General features: G+C 41.9%; 2 protein-coding genes across 2 annotated transcripts; one reads left to right on the forward strand and one right to left on the reverse strand.

Moving 5' to 3' along the window:
- Nucleotides 1–30: 30 nt before the first annotated feature.
- Nucleotides 31–8,230, reverse strand: fkbp9 (FKBP prolyl isomerase 9). Its single transcript, XM_066690741.1, has 10 exons — nt 7,685–8,230; nt 6,179–6,324; nt 4,154–4,343; nt 3,869–4,014; nt 3,367–3,556; nt 2,999–3,144; nt 2,545–2,734; nt 2,231–2,376; nt 1,932–2,095; nt 31–1,692 (listed from the first exon to the last, which is right to left on the reverse strand). The coding sequence occupies exons 1-10, from the start codon at nt 7,885–7,887 to the stop codon at nt 1,513–1,515; spliced, it is 1,701 nt and encodes a 566-aa protein (XP_066546838.1). The 5' UTR covers nt 7,888–8,230; the 3' UTR covers nt 31–1,512.
- An 841-nt stretch (nt 8,231–9,071) lies between these two features.
- crtap (cartilage associated protein) lies at nt 9,072–16,545 on the forward strand. Its single transcript, XM_066690742.1, has 7 exons — nt 9,072–9,913; nt 10,593–10,742; nt 11,409–11,580; nt 12,048–12,176; nt 12,504–12,649; nt 13,273–13,356; nt 16,240–16,545. Exons 1-7 carry the CDS (start codon nt 9,470–9,472, stop codon nt 16,291–16,293), a joined length of 1,179 nt encoding a protein of 392 aa, XP_066546839.1. The 5' UTR covers nt 9,072–9,469; the 3' UTR covers nt 16,294–16,545.
- Nucleotides 16,546–19,832: the final 3,287 nt, after the last annotated feature.

The following is a 19,832-nucleotide window of genomic DNA, read 5'->3' on the forward strand; positions in this document are numbered from 1 at the left end:
TTTGTGCAGGTAGTGGAATATAAATGGAAATGTAGCATTTTTTTTTTTAATTATTATTAAGCACAATTAAATTACATTTAAAAAAAGAAACCAGCAATTGTAAAATAAAAAAAAAAGTTGGAAATGTGCATTACAAAAGCAAACAATGGGGGGGAAACATGTGTCACATTGGCATTACTCATTTGCTTTTATATACATCACTCACTCACTGTCTACTTGGGAGATCGTATTGTATTAATCCCATTTCTATAAATGTAAACAAAACCCTGTTCTAGAATGAAGTTTGTTAATGACTGGAGACAGAACTAATGGAAAACTCTCGCTCTGCTGGTCTCTTCATCTCCATCCATCTCTGAGGTACAGTAGGCAGCATGCCATGGATTTAAAAAAAAAAAAAAAAAAAAACAATACTTTCATGGATTTTAACATCTTGCCAAATCATAACATAGTAAAAAATGAAACATTTAGTTAATACAGACACAGGAAAACTTTTGAATTCGATTAACATGGAAGTTTCTCCTTACAAGGCAACTCTCGGGAACAGTTTTTGCATAGATATGTATATTGAGGTGTGCTAAAATCAGGCCTCTGGTATTACAGATGGTATTGTATGCGTCACTTTGAAGAATGCACATTGCAATTACCAGTTGTAGACTATCAGTTGTTTCTTCTCTTAGATTATCATCTTAATCACAAAAAGTCAGAGCCACACTAATGACCAGCCCAGAAGAGGTCTACAAATCCAACCTCATTATTATTTTTTATTATTTATTTCTTAGCAGACGCCCTTGTCCAGGGCAAGGTTTCATTTATATAAAAAATAAAATCTCCCACAAAACAGCACAAAAAAAGATACATATAATTTATATATACACTTTTGTTTGGAATAATGGGTTTTGCGAGAGGAATTACCCCTTTTTCTTGTGGTCATAAGATATAATTGAAAACATGATAAAAACAAAGCCACTTCTTCACAGTCTGTACTCACTGGGACAGGAAGTAAAATATGAAAAGATCAGTTTTGGCCCAATGCTTAAAAAAATAACACTCACGGAAACTGAGGAGAAATCCACTTTGACCTGCATCTCTATATCCTGTCCCTCAGATAGGGAACTTAAGTTGCTTTGTTTATCTTGAGTATGGAAATTAACATTTCATGGCTGCAAATATTTGAGACTGGTTTTAGAACCGCTTGCATTCTCCCCCTCATAAAAAGGGTTTTCTCCCTACTTCATGCTCAAATAATTTTGTAGATTTATATCTGATGCATCTGAAAGACATTTTACTTTAAAATGTGCACCTCCTGTGTTTGAAGTTAAAAAAATTGGCCAGAGAAAACAAAACAAGTCTTTACTACTCCGACAAAACCATGCCCCAAAAAAGAAAATAAATAAAACTTGAATCTGACCTCGGACTCCCCGTTGAAAACATCTAATTAAAAACATTAATAAAATACACTTTCCCTCCCTCGTGCCCCTGCCTCAGACCCTGCCTCTCGGTGCTCAGCTGCTCTTATAGCTCATCGTGCTCCTTGGGCTCCTGATCCTTCAGTTTGAACTCGTCCTCGGTGATCATGCCATCACTGTTGCGGTCCTGATTGGAGAACATGTTGTCGATGATCCTGTTGGGATCCATGCCTGGAGCCAGCCTGCCTTTGCCTGTGGACACCTGCCGGTGAATGTAGTCGGAGAACTGCCAAAACAACAAATTCATTAACACCACTGCTGAGGAGCCTTTGCCACACAGTAAAAAAAAACATCCTGCTCTGAATGCAAAGCTGACTGTATTTACATGTATGATAAGTTAAGGCAAAAACATAGTGTGCACATTTTAAGCTCTTCAATACTGCCATATTGATTTTTCAACACGTTCACCCAACCAATCAAGACAGCGTTGCTTGTTTATTTTTTCCCCATTTGCCTGATCCCCACCTCTACAGAGTCAACATGGCCGTCCTTGTTCTTGTCCATCTCGGTGAAGAGATCTGGAGAAACGTCGCCGTTCCAGATGAACATGTACCCCTCGGGCAGACCTTCCTCCAGGTCGACCATCTCGATGTCAAACACCAGCACGGCACTGCCCGGTACCTCCCCATCTGCACAACACAAACCACACAGTATGTGTAACCAATGTATTCCCATGATGCATTTCATTGACTCTGAGAAAATCTTATTTTTTCATCTGCACTATATTCGTCATACCTATTGACACCAATACACAAGCATCTTACCAACTCCTCTCTCTCCGTAGCCCAGGTGAGGGGGGATGACGAGGGTGCGTTTCTCTCCCACACACATGTCCTTCAGACCCATCTCCATCCCCAGGACCACCTGCCCTGAACCCAGCACCACATTGTATGTCTTCCCATAGCTGTGTCTGCAAGGAAACGCAAACAGAACAGAGTTGGAACCAAAAAAAGGCTATTGGTTTCCGAAGCACACAACTTTCACCCTTGAAAGGATGGCAGAATCACCCCCCACAGAGCCCACAATTCCAGACTGTTAACAGCTCTGCGTCTGTCCAGCCATGACCTCCTGCACTCACGTGGAGTCGATGAAGGTGCCGTCCATGAGGGAGGCGTTGTAGTGGTACTTGATGAAGTCACCCTTCTTGCTGCGCACCTCACAGTCCGTGGGAACATAGTAGGCCTTGATCTCCACAGAGTCCGAGGGATTGTGGAAGTCAATCACGTGGATGTCAAAGACCAGCACGGCCGAGCCCGGGATCTTGGTGCCTGATAGACAACAAAACCAAACAGAATAAGACCCAGTAACTAATAACTAGAAGTTCTATCTGGCATAAAGAGCCTCCATGTATGGCTCTCCACACTGTACAACCCAAAGGAAGATGCAATATTATGCACATGTACACATATGCCAGTTTATGACATTCACTGCAGTAATATACTATACATCTGTAGCACCTTATTAGAGAAAGAATAATGCTGAAATAAGTTGATATGCATTTGTTCCCCCCTCGGCTGCCCATCTGTCCATACCTGTGCCCTCCTCGCCATATGCCAAGTGAGGTGGGATAACGATGGTCCTCTTCTCGCCGATACAAACTCCCAGCAGACCCTCGTCCATCCCAGCGATGACGTATCCTTTCCCGATGTACGTGTCATAGGTGCGGTTCCGGGAATAACTAAGGAAGACACGTGGATTCCATATTAATATGCAGTTAAGGTAAAGTGTCAAGGTTAGCTTTATTGTAATCGCCTCACCAGGTGCTCAAGATTTCTAAACTAGACTTCCTACTTTCCCCATGTTAAATCTGGCCATTACAGTGCACCTGGGAATCTCAGTCGCCGATCATAATAGTTTAAATCTGGAGATCTTCACCACCCCACAGACAGACATGTCTTACCTGGAGTCAAAGAGGGTGCCGTCCAGCAGCGAGCCGTTGTAATGGTATCTGATGAAGTCGCCGACTTGGCTCTTCCTCTCGCAGGCCTCGGGCACGATCTGATTGTCCACACTGATACCATCTTTGGGGTTGTGGAGATCCAGCAACACCACATCGAAAACCAGAGAGGCCTGCCCAGGAATGTCACTGCCTGAGGGGGGTGAACAAAGAGGGAGACAGTGGTGGTAGTTAGTTTAAGTGGGGGATGGGTGTGAATGAACTATCCTGAAAATGAGTGGAATGAAAGAGCTCAAGAAGTAAATTTACTGTTCACCAACGGGGCCTTTGGAATCCCATGAGACGGCGATTGCATTTAAACTTTGTTGGGATGTGATTAGAAGGCATGCAAGAAGGACAGAATGGCACCTTTTATGGCAGGAGATTATTATACAGTTCTTAGCAGAGCAGTGTATTGGATTACTCTGGCACTGGGAACACATCCCACTGTCTGACAGTGACTTACCATCTCCGTTCTCGCCATACCCCAGGGAGGGTGGCATAGTGATGATGCGTTTCTCTCCCACGCACATACCCAGAAGCCCCTGGTCCATGCCAGCGATCAGCCAGCCAATGCCTACATAGGTGTCATAGGTGCGCATACGGGTGTGGCTGAAGGGAGCCGGAAAACAAGAGACAAGAATCTTAAAGCACAAGCATGGACAATTTTAGTAAAAATGACAGCTTGAATTGTAAAGTGATGATGTAAGGGTGGGTAACCACCAAAGGCGAACTGGTATCCACTTCTAACCTGGAGTCGAACAGAGTGCCATCCAGTAGGGTCCCATTGTAATGGTATCTCACAAAGTCAGACACCTGGATGGCGCGGCTGCAGTTGTCTGGTTTGAAGTACGTCTTGATCTGAACGGTGTCCTCGGGGTTCCAGATGTCCAGCAGCAGCACATCGAAGTGCAGGATGGAGTCCGGAGGGATGATTTCACCTGACAACACAACCGGGGCTCATTAGGACAACAAGAAAATGTAATATGTTGTGCATGGGGCCAAGCAAACCGAGTCTCTGATATCTATCTCTTTGATTTATTTTAAACATTAAAGACAGGGGAGAAAATAAAAAAGAAACAAGTCTCCATAGAACATTAGCATATCAAATGCTGACTCTAAATCCAGCACAGGATTATACACAGAGATAGATGGGATAAGGAGGATTTAATTGTAATCTTTATGTTTATTCAGACTAGACTTTGTTGATTCTGCTGTAAATATTTGTCAATTTAGCTGCGTTTGCATCTGCTTTGGCAGTAGAATTAACGCTTTCTATTAATTTGTTGGTGCATTTCTACTATACAGTGAATCATTCACAAATCTCACATCTTCCCAAACACAGATAACAGTCCCTTGCCCACAAATACCTCAGCACTCCTCTGCACTAGTCTGTGCATGCAACCAACGGCAGCTGCAGCATTCCACCTCTGATCAACCCCCCCCCCACCATAAAACCTCACGGCCTGTCCCAGGGAAGACTCCAAATGCAAACACAAGCTGTTCAGAAGTGGAAGTGCTAGCCTGCTGCGGGTCAATATAAACTCTGGCCAGTGCATTCCAGATTTGCTCATTCATGCAGTAATGTCAGCAGGGCCCCCGGAGGGACTGCTCCAGTGAGATGTGCAGAGAGGTGCCGGGGGGTTCGTCACTAGACGGCACATGACAAAAACTGGACAACTCCCCTTGAGCAGCTGCACGGGTGGAATGCTCAGATTAACTGAAGTGCCTTATTTGAAAACTTACCTACATTGATTTACTTTTTGTTAAGGTTTTCTTCTTTTCTTAGCATTCCTGAAAAGGCCACCATAATAGCAGGCTTTAATCGGTTCCAGTCTTACCTTAAAAGGTTCTCCAAAGTGAAAGCAAGAGCCATGTGTATAAAACCGTCACTGTGGAGTGACAGACTCAAAGGAAGCATGATCACGGTTTTCCGAAAAAGAAAAGCCCGTTTGCCACCAGATCTATCTAAGGTGACAACGAGCTTAAAAACTAAAGAAAGGGAAATCTACAAATTTGAATATTATTGATGCATGGTAGAATATACTTTTTGCTTTTCAATTTAATAATTGTATAAGTTAAAATTCGATTTAAGTATTCTACTGTAAAGTTAAGACACCAAACCAGGGTTATTTTGAATGTTGTAAGAATTAACTATCTTTAAAATTAGGGTTACATTTTGGTCTGGGCTAGGGTTAAAATGAGAATCCATGGTAAAAATTTGAGATGAGTTAAGAATTGTTTTTTGAGCAAGATAGCCAAGGAGGGTGTAATTGCAGAATGGGTGCATATTGTAAGTGCTATACAATTTACTACCACGTCAAGTCTTTCCATTTGTCACTGCAATGTAGTAACACAATTCACTCATTATATGAAAAATACAACAGGTTTGTAGTCCAGACTTAAGTGGTCTGAACAAAAACATATGAAAGTCACTAACCTATAATTTAAGGCTAAGATCTGTCTTTATAAACTTGCCTGTGATCTTATTCAATAAGATTTTTACCACTTTCTTTTGTTACTAACTTAATTTTATTTTGTTTAATTCAAATTTAAATCTTGGAGTATAGGCAAGAGATTTAAAACTCCCCCCGCCACCCGGAATTAAATCGCTCACTTGACGGAAGCTTTAAATCTCCCAGATGTTTCTTGCAATAACAATTGGGACAGCCGCCATCAAGTAAAGGGTTTTGTAACTCGTAATCGGAGGGTGGGACATATTTCCAGGGTTTAATCAAAGCCCGAGTCTGAACAGAACATTTAAAGCTGCAGTTACCATATCCTTCCTTGCCGTAAGCCATCTTTGGTGGGATTTTCACAAGCCGTCTCTCGTTCACACACATCCCGATCAGGGCCTTGTCCATGCCTTCAATGAGCTGCTTCTTTCCCACATACACGTTGTATGTAGAGCCTCTGTCATAGCTGCAGATGAGAGACGGGTGTCAGAAGTGTACTACTGGAACTCACTCAGTGAACAGGTCTATTAAAGAATACATTTTACACTTTTAACAAAGTACTATAGCTCAACCCAAATCTCACTACCACAGATACATACATTAAAACATTAGTTTGTTAGTGGTGGTATTATTTTTAGCCTGATGAAGGAGAAGGAAAAGATGGATATATACATAAATATACATACACCTACAGAGATATACGGAGATATATATATATACACACATACAGCTCTGGAAAAAATTAAGAGACCACTGCAAATGTTTCTTAAATCAGCATCTCTACATGCATGGCAGCCATTCCATTCCATACATATTTTTATTTGGAATTTGGGAGAAATGTTGTCAGTAGTTTATAGAGTAAAACACAATAAAATGTTAATTTTACCAAAACACATACCTATAAATAGTAAAACCAGAGGAACTGATAATTGTGCAGTGGTCTCAATTTCCTCCAGAGCTGTATATACATATAACTTCGTACATATACATATATAGCAAGGTTCGTGCCTTTTTTTTTTTTTAATTAGCGTAATAATTGAACAAATGTGCTGTATATATCCGATTGTACAGCATATTATGTTATTTAACATCAAAATATGTCTGTGAATACTGAATCATCCTCATACAGCCTGACTGCCACAGCCACGGGAGTATCTTCACTCTGGTCCCGTTCGTATAGCGCAGATGTCCGCAGTTCTGCGCCGCTCCGCCAATGGGATGCGTGGGATTCGGCAGATCTGCGCAGAACTGCGGAAAAGTGCGCTACAAGAACGCGACCTCTCATCTAACCCGGATACGCATCCAAGTAAAACTATAGCCTCGGGATACAGACTTTTTAAAAGTTTTGCAGAAGAAAGAACGATTTGCGGCATTACTTCGCAATAATAATACACATTTAGAGGAAACTTTTAAAAATAATAAAATCTTAAAAAGCGTAGTTCATCATTACCGTTTACCAAGACGATGAAACATCCTAAATTGCGCTGCGACGCTTTATTTTAGTAAAATAGCATGACAAGTCAATCACACCTAGTTTAAAATGGAGTTTGCGCCCTGATCGTCGCGGTGTCGCATCCATCCACTGAAAGTAGGCGAAGTGCCGGCGTGGCCGCGGACCCCAGCCCGCTCACGGAGCCGCACAGGCGGATCAAAATCAGACGCAGATGTGGCGAGGTGCGGATCCCCAGTCCTCCCAGCTCACGGTTACGGCAACGTTAGTGAGGTTTGTTGCCAAGACGTGTATTTCAGCCAAGTAAGACTTCCAGCGCTCTGCCAACCAGCAAACCCACACCTTTACTACAACGTTGCGAGCCCGCTGCTCTTACCTGGAGTCAAACTTCTTGCCGTCGGGGAAGGTGCCGTGGTAGTGATAGCGCACGAAGTCGCCCGACCCCACCGCCCTGTCGCACTGCTCCGGCACGAAGGTCTTGTCAATCACGATGTCGTCTAAGGGCACCGGGGGGGCATTACACGCCACGAAGGAGACTAAAAGTGCTAAAAAAATCATTGAATGCAGCTGGATGCTCATTTTATCCTGTTTAATGGGGTTGGGTCTCTGAATGAGGCGTATCGCTGCCGGGGTCTGCGCTCTTTTCCCGTCGCCTGCTGAGCTCCTCTGCGCACAGCCTTTGCTCCTGCAGATGTGTAAACGTGTAGCACTGGCCCTCACTCAGCTGAGAGAAAGCGAAAAAAACTGCATTCCCACTTGGGCTGCCCGGAAATATGCATGAGTCCGTTCCTAGCTTTGATTTTACCCCAAAAACCTAGACGTTGCAGCTGGTCAGTTTTCGCCTTTCTGCCAGTTAGAGGCTATTATATCATCTTTTCACGGGCGAACTTCAGTTTTTAGGACGGTGGGGGGGCCAATGTGTTCAGGAGATGGGAACGGGAGAGAAGGACCCCGAAAATGATCAAAGCTGGGATGGCGCACTACGTGGCATCAGTAGCTTTTTTTTTTTTTTTTTGGCTCTGTTTGTGATTTTCTGTTCTAACTGAAGAGTCTGCTTTGATGTCAACTATTGCAAATCTTCCTGACAAAGGATGTTTTAAAAGACATAACATTATACATAAGACACATATCTGTATTTGAATGCACTTAAATAGTGGAAATAGAGAAAACTGGAATGCAAAAAGATGACAATGTAGACCGATGTAACTTAATTAAATCGAGTCTACATATGATTGGACTAGTATTCACTAATGTGACACATGCATTGCGTTATAAACATCCACATTGAGTTCAACTCTAGCTACAGCTAGAAAAAGCTCAGTTTGCATTGATGAAGTCCATTTTTAAACGTGGGGAGAGGTGAAGGAACAATGGATTCAACATTTAATTATAGTTTTACTAACACATAATTACACTTCTTCCCATCTGGGTCCTATTCATTGAAATCTAAAAAGTGGATTGGACAATATGAATATTATTTTGTAAAAAGAAAGATGGGGTTTGAGCTCTTTGCTGTCTCAGGTCTAAGGGGCTTGCCTTGCTGCAACTTTGCTTATTAGCTCTGCAACCTGATCTGGGGTCAGCCGGGGTGATCACACAAGCGCCCCTCTCTTTGCACAATGGCAGAGCCCACTGGCACTGATCTGTGAGTGTGATTGATTGGCATTTGTAGTCATTCCTCCTCCAAAGACACTACAGACCAATTGCGTTGGCATTCCTAAGGGGGGAGCATCGTGTCCGCCCTTTTTTCAGCTCTCCACCGATAATACACGTAACATGACCATAGTCTAACAGCTCATCCGTTTTCACTGTTCAAACACACATCAGTGCCACAGCTCTTCCTCTGAACGCTTTGGTCAGTGTCTGCTGGTCCAAACCCTGCGCAGGAATGGCCCAGCAGCGCATCTAACCGCATCACCCTCTGAAGAAACCAAAAACTTAAAAAAAAAAACGTCTCTGCCTGCAGCAATCCTATTGGAAAAGCAGCTGTAACTCCAGTGCAATGCCATAGCCCAGCACTGGTGTCATTCAACAGCTTCTCCCACCCCAACTCCTCCTCCTGTGCGCCCTGGCGTCCGGAGAAAAGGGGGCTGTTTTCTGGAGACGTGGTGCCAAGCAAGAGGCAGTGTTATAGAGAGAGACATCACTCCACGCACTAGCGATGGCGACTTGTACGCTTCTCCTCCTCTCCGGCCTGTGTGTGGCCGTGCTTGGCCAGTACGAGAAGTACAGTTTCCGCAGTTTCCCCAGACAGGAGCTCATGCCGCTGGACTCGGCGTACAAGTACGCGCTGGACCAGTACACCGGCGAGAACTGGACCGAGAGCGTGGCGTACCTGGAGGTCAGTCTGCGGCTCTACCGGCTGCTGAAGGACAGCGAGGCCTTCTGCAACCTCAACTGCTCCAGCGTCCGCCTGGACAGCGAGGAGAGGTTTTCGGACTTCCCCGAGCTGCGTGTGTTTGGGAACATCATGAAACGGGCCCAGTGCCTGAAGAGGTGCAAGCAGGGCCTGCCCGCCTTCAGACAGACCATGCCCAGCCGGGACACCGTGGACGAGTTCGAGAGACGGGAGCCCTACAAGTTCCTCCAGTACGCCTACTTCAAAGTGAGTTTCAAACAAGCGCTTCACTTCTGTGTCCAGGGATTGCATGTGATCCAGGACTGGGCTTGGGACGTGCAAGCTAGGAATGAGTAGGCCAGCGCTTTCTCCCATATACGAGTGCTAAGTTGTTTCTGCATCATCTCATAGCTTGCATCGATTTAGATCTTCAGCTTGATTACTGTCAACATTGATTTGGTTTTGTTTCGCACTGGAGGGGAGGGGGGTCAGCAAAGTTTTTTTTGCCACGTACAGATGACTGTCTCCAGCGGTTGCTCCTCCTCATTGCCCAAACTAGAAATTTCCCATAACACCTCTTAGGCCCCTTAGTTGTATTTTGAGCAGCTGTTTCATGTGATATTTCTATGGGATTGCCTGACTTGTACACATTACTCAGCGCAGACCTATTCAGTGCTGTAGATAAGAGGCTACTTGGCAAAGTTATTATACTGCCATTGTAAATGGTGTCTTTATGGTCTGTTTTGATACTAAACAATATTTGTTGTCATTTATAAGATAGCGAGGATCATTAGGAGTCAGATAAGAGCACTGCTACTTGTTGGATCAAGTCTATGATGGACTGGAACGGTAGGGTGGTTTCAAGGTTGTCTGACCCCGACCCATTAGTCATTAGTCTAGCTTTGTAAATGTCTGTGTGCTGACCGTGCCCTTCCCCCCCTCTCAGGCTAATAACCTGGCAAAAGCAGTGTCTGCTGCCCACACCTTCCTGCTGAAGCACCCCGACGATGAGATGATGAAGAGGAACATGGCGTATTACAAGGGCCTGCCGGGGGCGGACGAGCACCTGCGCGACCTGGAGACCAAGTCATACGAGGCAAGGGCTCTACCTTCTGCCAGGGAACTATTCCCAGCCCTGCAAAGCATCTGCTTCCCTGGCTGTGTGTATTTTAATGTTATCTCTGAGCCAGCTACCTGCTTGAAAGCTGGACTGTAATGGGAGTAAAAGTCTTTGTGTGCATTTTATTTACGTGTTATGAGGGGGGGAGCACTTTGCATTAGGGGATGGATTTTAGTTATGCCACATTTTGTGACACCCATTTTACTTGGTTTTGACACCCACTGTTTCTGCAGATACTTCCATGGGAGCTTAAGCCCCCAGAGTGGAAAAGTGGTTTAATATCTCACCTGAAAGGCAACAAAAGCACAGTTGGTCCTGTCTGTATATTGGGACAGTGGGCTGGAATTTGCAGTATGCTGGGCAGAGTGTCACCTACATCATACTAGCATTTTCAGCAGCTACCCTTAATTTGCTAGGACACCTATGAAAATATGCACCAGCTTCTGTTATTGGATTAAATTAGGCTTCCAGGTCTACGTCTGCTGGCTATGAGTGCTGTTGTTTCCCACCGCAGGCAGTATAGCATTTTCGTCTAATTCCTATGATATTCCAGAAAATGACTTGGAAATGTATATAGTCTATATAGAACAGTTTGTTGCTGCTGTGCCATCCCGAAACTAAGGCCGTCTTAATCTTTTGCAGATGTTGTTTGTCAGGGCGGTGAGAGCCTACAACGGAGACAACTTCCGTACCTCTGTCTCGGACATGGAGCTGGCCTTGAGGGACTTCTTCAAAGCCTACGATGAGTGTCTAGCCGGCTGCGAGGGCTCCAGGGAGATCAAGGACTTCAAAGACTTTTACCCCTCCATAGCAGGTGGGTCAGAGCCTGTCTCTCTACTGAGGACCTCCACCATCACTCGCAGTCTAGGCGACCCTTCCATCGGTGTTCACTGGAGATCACTGATCACCTTCCCAAGTTCCCCCTCGGCAGCAGGAGATGCTGTAAGAATTGTTAACAGGTCACAGATGCTTAACTTATCATTGACCAGTGTAGCTCTCATATTATTAATGTATAATAATGACATCATTTTGACTTACTCGTTAGCCTGCTAATAAATCCTAGTAAAAGGCAACATGTATTCATAGCACTTATGATTATCAAAATGATGAACACCATTGATAGCAGCCAGAAAGTCTGCCCTCAATGCCACATGACTGGATCTTTTATATTGTACATCTGCATTGAAACCAACAGGTATAACATTTCCAATTAAATGTACTTATAATTCACGTATTTTATCTTGTTGCTTTGTAACTCTTATTTCTTTCCTTTTTTTGCAGACCACTACGCACAGGTTCTGGAGTGCAAAGTGAAATGTGAAAGTGAACTGACTCCAGTAGTTGGTGGTTTCGTGGTGGACAAGTTTGTGGCGACTATGTATCACTACCTGCAGTTTGCCTATTACAAATGTAAGTAGAGGACATGTTGCAACTTCAGTTATTCCCCTTGTCAAAGTGGTTGCTTGTATCTGCTTACTTCTCTCCACATGAAACTCTCCTGTCCGAAAGCGCGTCTCTGGCTGCACAGAAATTAGATTTCAAGCTGGCTGCTTTTTTTTCCTAGTCTTCTCAAATCAAGCTTGTTCTCTCAGTTGTTTGTAATTGCACTAGCACCCCAGGAGTGTATCGCACAGATCCTTCAAGTGATCATGGTGTAACTCTGTTCACAGTTTGTGGCCATTTGAGTGAAATGAAATTAAATGAAATCTTAGTTTCTTGCTCTTGTGTCCTTGGCAGTAAATGACCTGAAGAATGGAGTGCCCTGTGTGGCCAGCTACATGCTGTTTGATCCCACCGATGAAGTTATGAAGAACAACGTGGTTTATTATCAGTATCATAAAGAAAAATGGGGTCTATCAGATGAGGATTTTTATCCCAGAGCTGTAAGTACTGCCCTGTGAAAATGTTTTATTGACTGGAGATAAATATAAATAAATATCCCAAGAGATGGAAAAGTCCTAAATGAATACCACATAAAAGATGGGAAGTGAAATAAGGTGTGTGTGTGTGTACACCACTTATTCAAATTGTATTGGACACCATTGCCCCATTAATCACACTATAGGTAGAAACTGACCACTATAATGAGTGAAACAGTAAGGTGTGGTTTACCGCTACATGGTATTGTGAGACATAACAAAACAGGCATCGAATGTCAACCAAGGCATCTTGTACAAAACAGTCTAGTACAAACCGGGATGTGAGAACTATGCAGCTTTCACTGAAGCCTGTTCTCCCCTCCTCTCCACTACTTCATACTGAACCGTGTCCCAGCATGCTCTGTGTCCACTGTAGCATGTTGCAGGGCTCCGTGTGCGAGAACAGCACCTTACTGAGACCACTCACAGGCCTCACAGTACTCTGTGGGATCACAAGGCAAGGGACCGCAAACGCTGTTTTCGTACGGTTTAACAAATCACAGAGAGAAGCTTAAACTCTCCTTAAATAGTCAGTAATGTGATGGACTTGCTTTTATTATGCTTTTCTTCTACTCTTTCGTTGACAGGAGGCAGTTCGATACTTTAACCAGACCACAATGCAGCTAAACATGCTCGAGTTTTCTAAACAGCGCTTACAGGACGATGATGAGGTAAGTTTGTACTGATAGAGCTGTCTGAGAGGGTCACTGTGAACATGTGTAAAACCACAGGGGATTATCATCTGACAAGCTCACAAAAAAACATTTTTTATTAATTATACTTAACATTTTACTCCTACTCATTTACTCATGTATATGAAGATGTGTGCTTGTGTGTGTGAAAATATATACAGTGGTTCATATTTAATGATTTGGATGATTTCAACATCTTTAAAAAAGATATATATAATGAAACAAATGAATATAATAACAAATATTTTAACCAGTGACCACCACTAGGTGGCAGAAAACATTGAACCTTGTGATCTCCTTCACTATTCAGATTCTCTAAAAACCGAAAGAGGTTACATCTCTAATGTTTTGTAATTCTGTAGTTTTAATAGTGTAATGCCATTGTGTGTGAGAGAACTTCGGTAGACTGATGTTCTTTGTTTACCCATTCTTGTTTATTTGGCTTTTAAAAAGTGGGCTTTAAAAAAAAAAAAGAACATAATAGCAGTAGTTGTATGGACAAATTGAAGTGATTCTGTCACTAATTGAATGGAGATTTTCACAGAGTACATTTCATTGTTATACATGGTATGTGAATAGTTACTGGAGCTGCTGTAGTCTTCAGTTGCTATATGAGGCCTGTGAAATGGGATTCAGATATGTGATGCTTTATAAGAGTAATGGACTTGGGGAAAGGGGCTGTGGACATGTCTGTAATATCCCTGCAACTGTTCCCTATCGATCTTGTTCATTTTCACCATGAGTTTTCTTGAGGTATAGTTTGTGAGTCAATGGCACAGACTCTTAACGGGGGTTTCGTCACAAATGATGATACCTAAACCATGTCTTCTCCTTAAGACTAACTTGAACAAAATGAGACCCGAGTAAGGTGTGATCTATGAAAATGGTCCAACGTCCCTTAAAGCGCCATACCAGACACTGCGCAGATCTGTTATTCAGGAGGGATCCCTGGGTTGATCATTACAGGACAACAGCTCAGTGCATCAAGAAAAACAAAGGTTTCAAGATTATAGGGAGCAGTGTTGTGTGCTTGAGTGTAATGGTGGATGGGCTCAGTAGAGGGGGCCCTTTCCTCCGAGATGAAGCTCAAAACCACAAAATAGAGTAAAGACCTCCCAGACCTCCATAGCCTGAATAATCACTAAAGACCCCCTTCTGCACGCATCGGTACTGTACTGTGCACAAGCACAGTCCCTCGTCTCGGACCCGACTCTTTGTACTGGTGGTGATGTAAGCTGCTTTGAGTGACACTGGGCCTTATCAGTACCTGGACTGTCATTCATTTCCATTTAAAAATCTAGTTTTGAGTTCTTGTTCCTTTTATTCAGAGAGCTAAACCGATTTTGAACGTCTATTTATGATGAAGATGATTATTTAAATCTAGTTAAATTTGCCTTTTTCTTTGCTGAAATAGGAAGAGAGAGGCTGTTTGTGTGTTATCATTAGGAAACTATTTTGTGAGCTCAGTGCTGAACGCAGCCCTGCATTCCAGACAAAGGGAATGGCTCGCTCGCACTACCTTGTTAATTACACTCTTGATTGCGGTTCATTCATCCTGCCTCCCTTCGCCTTCATGACACATTGATTAGCCTGGCCACTGCATTGGAGTCACTGGGGGACAGCTTCCCACTCTGTAATCTCGCTGAGGTAAAACACGAAATAACAGGGATTATTTTTTCATAAAGCCTGGGCTTTAAGACTGGGGTCTGAAACATCGGAAATTGATGTCTGCAGGGTCTGTAGATTTTCATTCCCTCTCTGCTCTGAAGTACTAAATGGAACTAATGATTTCCTCAGATGTTTTTTTTGTTTTGTATGCACCAGACATTGAAAAATGTTCTGCTTCCTAACCTCTAAATACCAGAAGTAATTGTGATTACCTCTTAAGTCACTAGTGAAATAAATTGCACAGACCTGTATAGGTTTAATAGATTTTTACTTGTCATTTTCCTACATGCCATTGCAAAATATTCTACCAATTTGGAAGCTGACTGGCAATTTCCTTGAGTGTGAACAAGCTTTTTGTTTCATTCCTGGTTATGGAGGAGGAGCCTGCCCTTCTCGCAGCTGCTGGAGAACCACCAGCCATAGGCGCTCCCCTCACCTCATGGTTTGGAGTCGGGAGTTTCTGTTGCTTTTTGTGTTGGTGGGTGGTGGTTGGGAGTTTAATAAATCTACTGACAATAGAATGTCTGTTGTTCGCAACATGTGGGTTGTGAAGATTCTTGGCCAGTTTCAATGGTAGTTACTAATGGAGTGTAGAAAACAAAACCCAGCGTGTAGCCTAGGTCATCCAATAGAAAATTAAAATGCCGTTCATATCAATGTTGATAAAGCCTCTAGCCACTTGGGTTGCTCCAATTAACCTAATTGTTTCACTTTGCAGATCATTAATAATGTGGCTGAAATCCCAGGATATTTCTCTGCTGTTGAACTGAAATTAAAAATGTGGGAAGTACTTTAGACCTCAGCATAACATGATACTATTGTGATTTTCAACATTTTTGGATGTACATGATAAAACCCTGCTCTTATAATCGACTACCCGAACATTAGTTAACTATTCCAAGTCCCATTGATAAGTACTGGATTCACAGTGTTAAGTGTATGCAGCTAAGAGAATCTTCTCTTTTCTGGTTCATTTTAAGGAGGAGCTTTAGGAATTGATTTCATGAGAACTATAGGACAAGTCCAATAGACTAAATTGTGAAGGTCTTTTCAACTGTCAAGGCTGGGATTGTACTCATTTGCAGGGATCTTGTTGCAGTTATACAAGACTGTGTGCTTGCATTTAATATGTCTTTCAACTGGATGAAATGCACAAAAATGTTTTTCTTTGTTTTGTGCTTTTCCCAATTCTAGATGGAGGTGTTGGAGTTTCTTGATGAGCTTCTGGAATCAGACGATAGTAGCTAATCTTGGCGACAGAAACTGACTTTAAAGCGATAGAACAACAAAAAACCCCGACACTTCTGACATCACGTCCCCTTATTCATGTTTTTTATTTTATTTATTTGGAGTCAGGGATTTCTGTCTTCTTTTTATAAGCCTTGAATTTAAATTTGACTGTCTCTCATGCTAGGTCTTGTCTACCCAATTTTTGCATTCTTGTTTACGTACGTGTAACTTGTTTTTCATGTTTTTGAATATTAAAAAATGGTAAAAGTATTCCGGTATGTGGTGCCATATTCTAAAACATTAACATTTCCTTTTGGTTGCTTGTCTGCTTTATTGATTTCTACTGAAGCCTGTTTAACCCTTGCTTTGCACCCCAAACGTTGAGAGGTGAAGCATGCATAAGCTTACGTGGTTCTCGTATATCTGGGTTAATGTTTGTTAAAATCCACCAGAAAAGATTGTTGTGTTTAGCTAAAATTTGCTCCTCATCCAAGCAAAAGCAAAACCTACATTGTTTTAGCCATCAGTCTAAACAGCCAGTACTCATCCCCCAAAGTTACATCGTGATTAGTTCTGCCACCTCTTCCCATAAACATGTTCTCAAGGTCAAAGTGAGAGGAGGGGAGGTTGAGGTTCCCCCAGTGGTTCCTCTCGGGAACATCCCTCTCTGTCACACTGACAGGTGATCCTCTGTGTGTAGAAAATGGCCCATGTTGCCTTCTCTCGTTTTGTAATATTTCTTTTGGTGAGATTTTACAACTGAATTGTCGAGGCAACTACTTGTGCGAAGGTCACCAGTCTAGAGAAGCAATTCCCTATTTTATTTTTTTCACCCACACACTTTTACACCCAATTCTCAGGTTACCAGTTGCATTTGTGTGGTCTGTAGTCTGAGGTTTCATGTAATGTAGCTCACTAGCTCAGTTCTATTTTAAAAGCATAAAGTAAGTAGCATGTAAGATTTTGAAAAACTCAATTAAGATTGAGAGTTGGGGGGGTTCTCTCCAGGCTTAAAAATACAATGACACCTGTAGTTCTTGACTCGGTTATGTCCTGCAATGTGAGCTGAGCAGTCAGGATATAAGACCTTTTTAAAATGCTGGCTGCCTCTCACATGGAGCATTCCATACTGGATTAATGCAACTGGAGATTGGATACCTTTTTCTGGTGCTACTTGATAATGCGTGTTGTAAAAATCCCCTGTTGTCATTATTCAAAGCTACTTGCAAAGGAGTAAAACCTGTGAAGCTGTAAAATGAAGATCTAATTGGACTGTGGAGTGACTGTAAACTGTTTCACAAGAAGTCGATAAACACCAGAAAGGCTTATGTTAATTTTGTGGCTCTGAAAAAAGAAAAAACAAAAAAGTCTATCTACCAGCTTCTGCAAACCTACTCGCAGTTTAATGGAGCATGTTTCGGAGATGAGCACTGAGCTACACATTTGTGTGACATTTCTGAAATCAGATTGTTAGGAGGTAGACTGATAATTTTTCCTTGTCTTTAAAATATATTTTGTAATATCTGTAAGTAGGTTTATTAGTGCAAATGTTGTGCTTCAAATATTACCTTTTTGTTCAGTTGATCTTAAACTTTCCAGAAGTTTCCTTTAGGTAAATATGCGCTGCAGAAAAAAAGCTTCCTGAGGTGGAATATTTTAAAATCTTGTTTTGGTATTGGTAACACTTTGAAAACTTGAAGGTGAATATCCTCAAAAGGTTATGGAAAAATATTTGAATCCAAAACGCATACAATCAGTATTCGTCTCAATCCTTTTATGGAAGCCAAACAGACTTGCAGTTGTTCATGAATAAGAGTTTTGCTTGTTTGAAGTTACATGTGAAAGTTAAGTTTGTAGTCTATAAACATCCAAGGAAAAACATCCCTCCTTTTTATATATTTATAAAAATGTTACCTTGCAAATAAAAGCTTCTTATTAATTCTTAACCAATCTGACTTTTTGTTATGATGTCAAATAATCAATCTCAGTATTCCACCTACATCTAATTATATAATTATATGCACATTTTTGTACAGAAATTAAGAAATGAATCCTGCACCAATAATAAAAACAAATGCATTGAATGAATAATGCAGCAGCCACTGCATGGTACTATCTATAAAGTGTAAAATCACAACATGTTAAAGGGAAAAACACTATATTAATCTGTTGTGCTGTTCTCTAATAAATACAGCAACATTTAATGTGTATTTGGCTTGCTATGAAAAGAGATTTAGACTTGGCACCAAAGAAAACTTTGAATTGGAGCCATTTTTCTACAGTTAGAGTTCAGTCTATCCTGGCTACATTTTAGGATTTAATCCGTTTTTTGAATGTTTTTTTTGTTATTTTTCAAATGTTGGCCTACAGAAAAAGAACAGCCCTTGAGCAGTTTAATTTAATTCCTAATAAATATGTCAAATCGGTTACTGAATGTTTACAAGGATTGGCACAAAGTTGATATTTGTCTTTACAAGAAAAAAATGCTCCACTTAAAGAGTTGCACCCCATTTTATTATATCACTTAAGCTGAAGGAAAATACATACAATATTTAATGATGCCCCCAAAGTCTCTGCACATCAAGAGAAACAAAATTATAATTTCAACAATTTGAAGATGTTTTTAAACCAAATACAAAGTTTCAATTTTGTAAACCAAAATGTGTGAAAATATAAAATAAATCCCAGGGTGATTAAATGCATCAAACTGCCTAATAAAGAATTTCTCTAAAGAGAATTAGTTAAGTTCGCTGAACCAAACTCGATTCATTTTTTGATGTAACCCGATCCTCCTCACAGTGCAGGCAGGGCTTTGCCAGAGAAAACATTTACTCATTTATTAATGTTTGAACATTGAGTCTTGATGCAGTTTGTAGCAGAGCAATGAGAAAAACCCACAACTAATCCTTCCTTCAGTCCGGCTGTCTGGGTTCTTGGGCGACTGCCATCCTACAGACAGCAGTGTCTTTTTTAAATCAGTGACTTAGACTCAATAAACTCCATAGAACGCCTTTGAGCGTCGGGAACCCAAATAACACGCAGAAATATGCTGCTTTCTTGTGGAAGCAGGTTCCAGGCCAGGGCTGAAGTTAAAAGGTTAAAGATGATGGATTTATCCATCATGAGGGGTCACAAATGACATTTGGGGTGCTATTGCCCTGAAGGACGATATTTGAGCATCTTGTGTACTTTCCGTTTTGATCACTTTATGTGCAACCTGAATCTTCGATCATTGTCATACAGATTAAATGTGAAAGAAATTGTTAAATGAACGAAATATAAAACGGTAGAACTTCAGGGGTAACAGAGCTTTCGGGTTTGATAAGCAGTCGTACACAACTGATGAAAAAGCACAGAGGTGTGTGAAACAGGTGTTGTTCTAGAAGTGTGAGTAAAGTCTCTGACTACGTGTTCTTACGGTCCCCCAAAAACTCACGAACATCCCAGACAAACAATGCAATATATCACCTCTGATCTCATGATGATGAATCAACCTTAAATATTTTTCTTGCTGTAAGTTCCTGTAACTGGGAACACGTCCACCTATTTGGACCCTG

Source organism: Amia ocellicauda, chromosome 18 (genome assembly GCF_036373705.1).
Source record: "Amia ocellicauda isolate fAmiCal2 chromosome 18, fAmiCal2.hap1, whole genome shotgun sequence".
Classification (NCBI taxonomy): domain Eukaryota; kingdom Metazoa; phylum Chordata; class Actinopteri; order Amiiformes; family Amiidae; genus Amia; species Amia ocellicauda.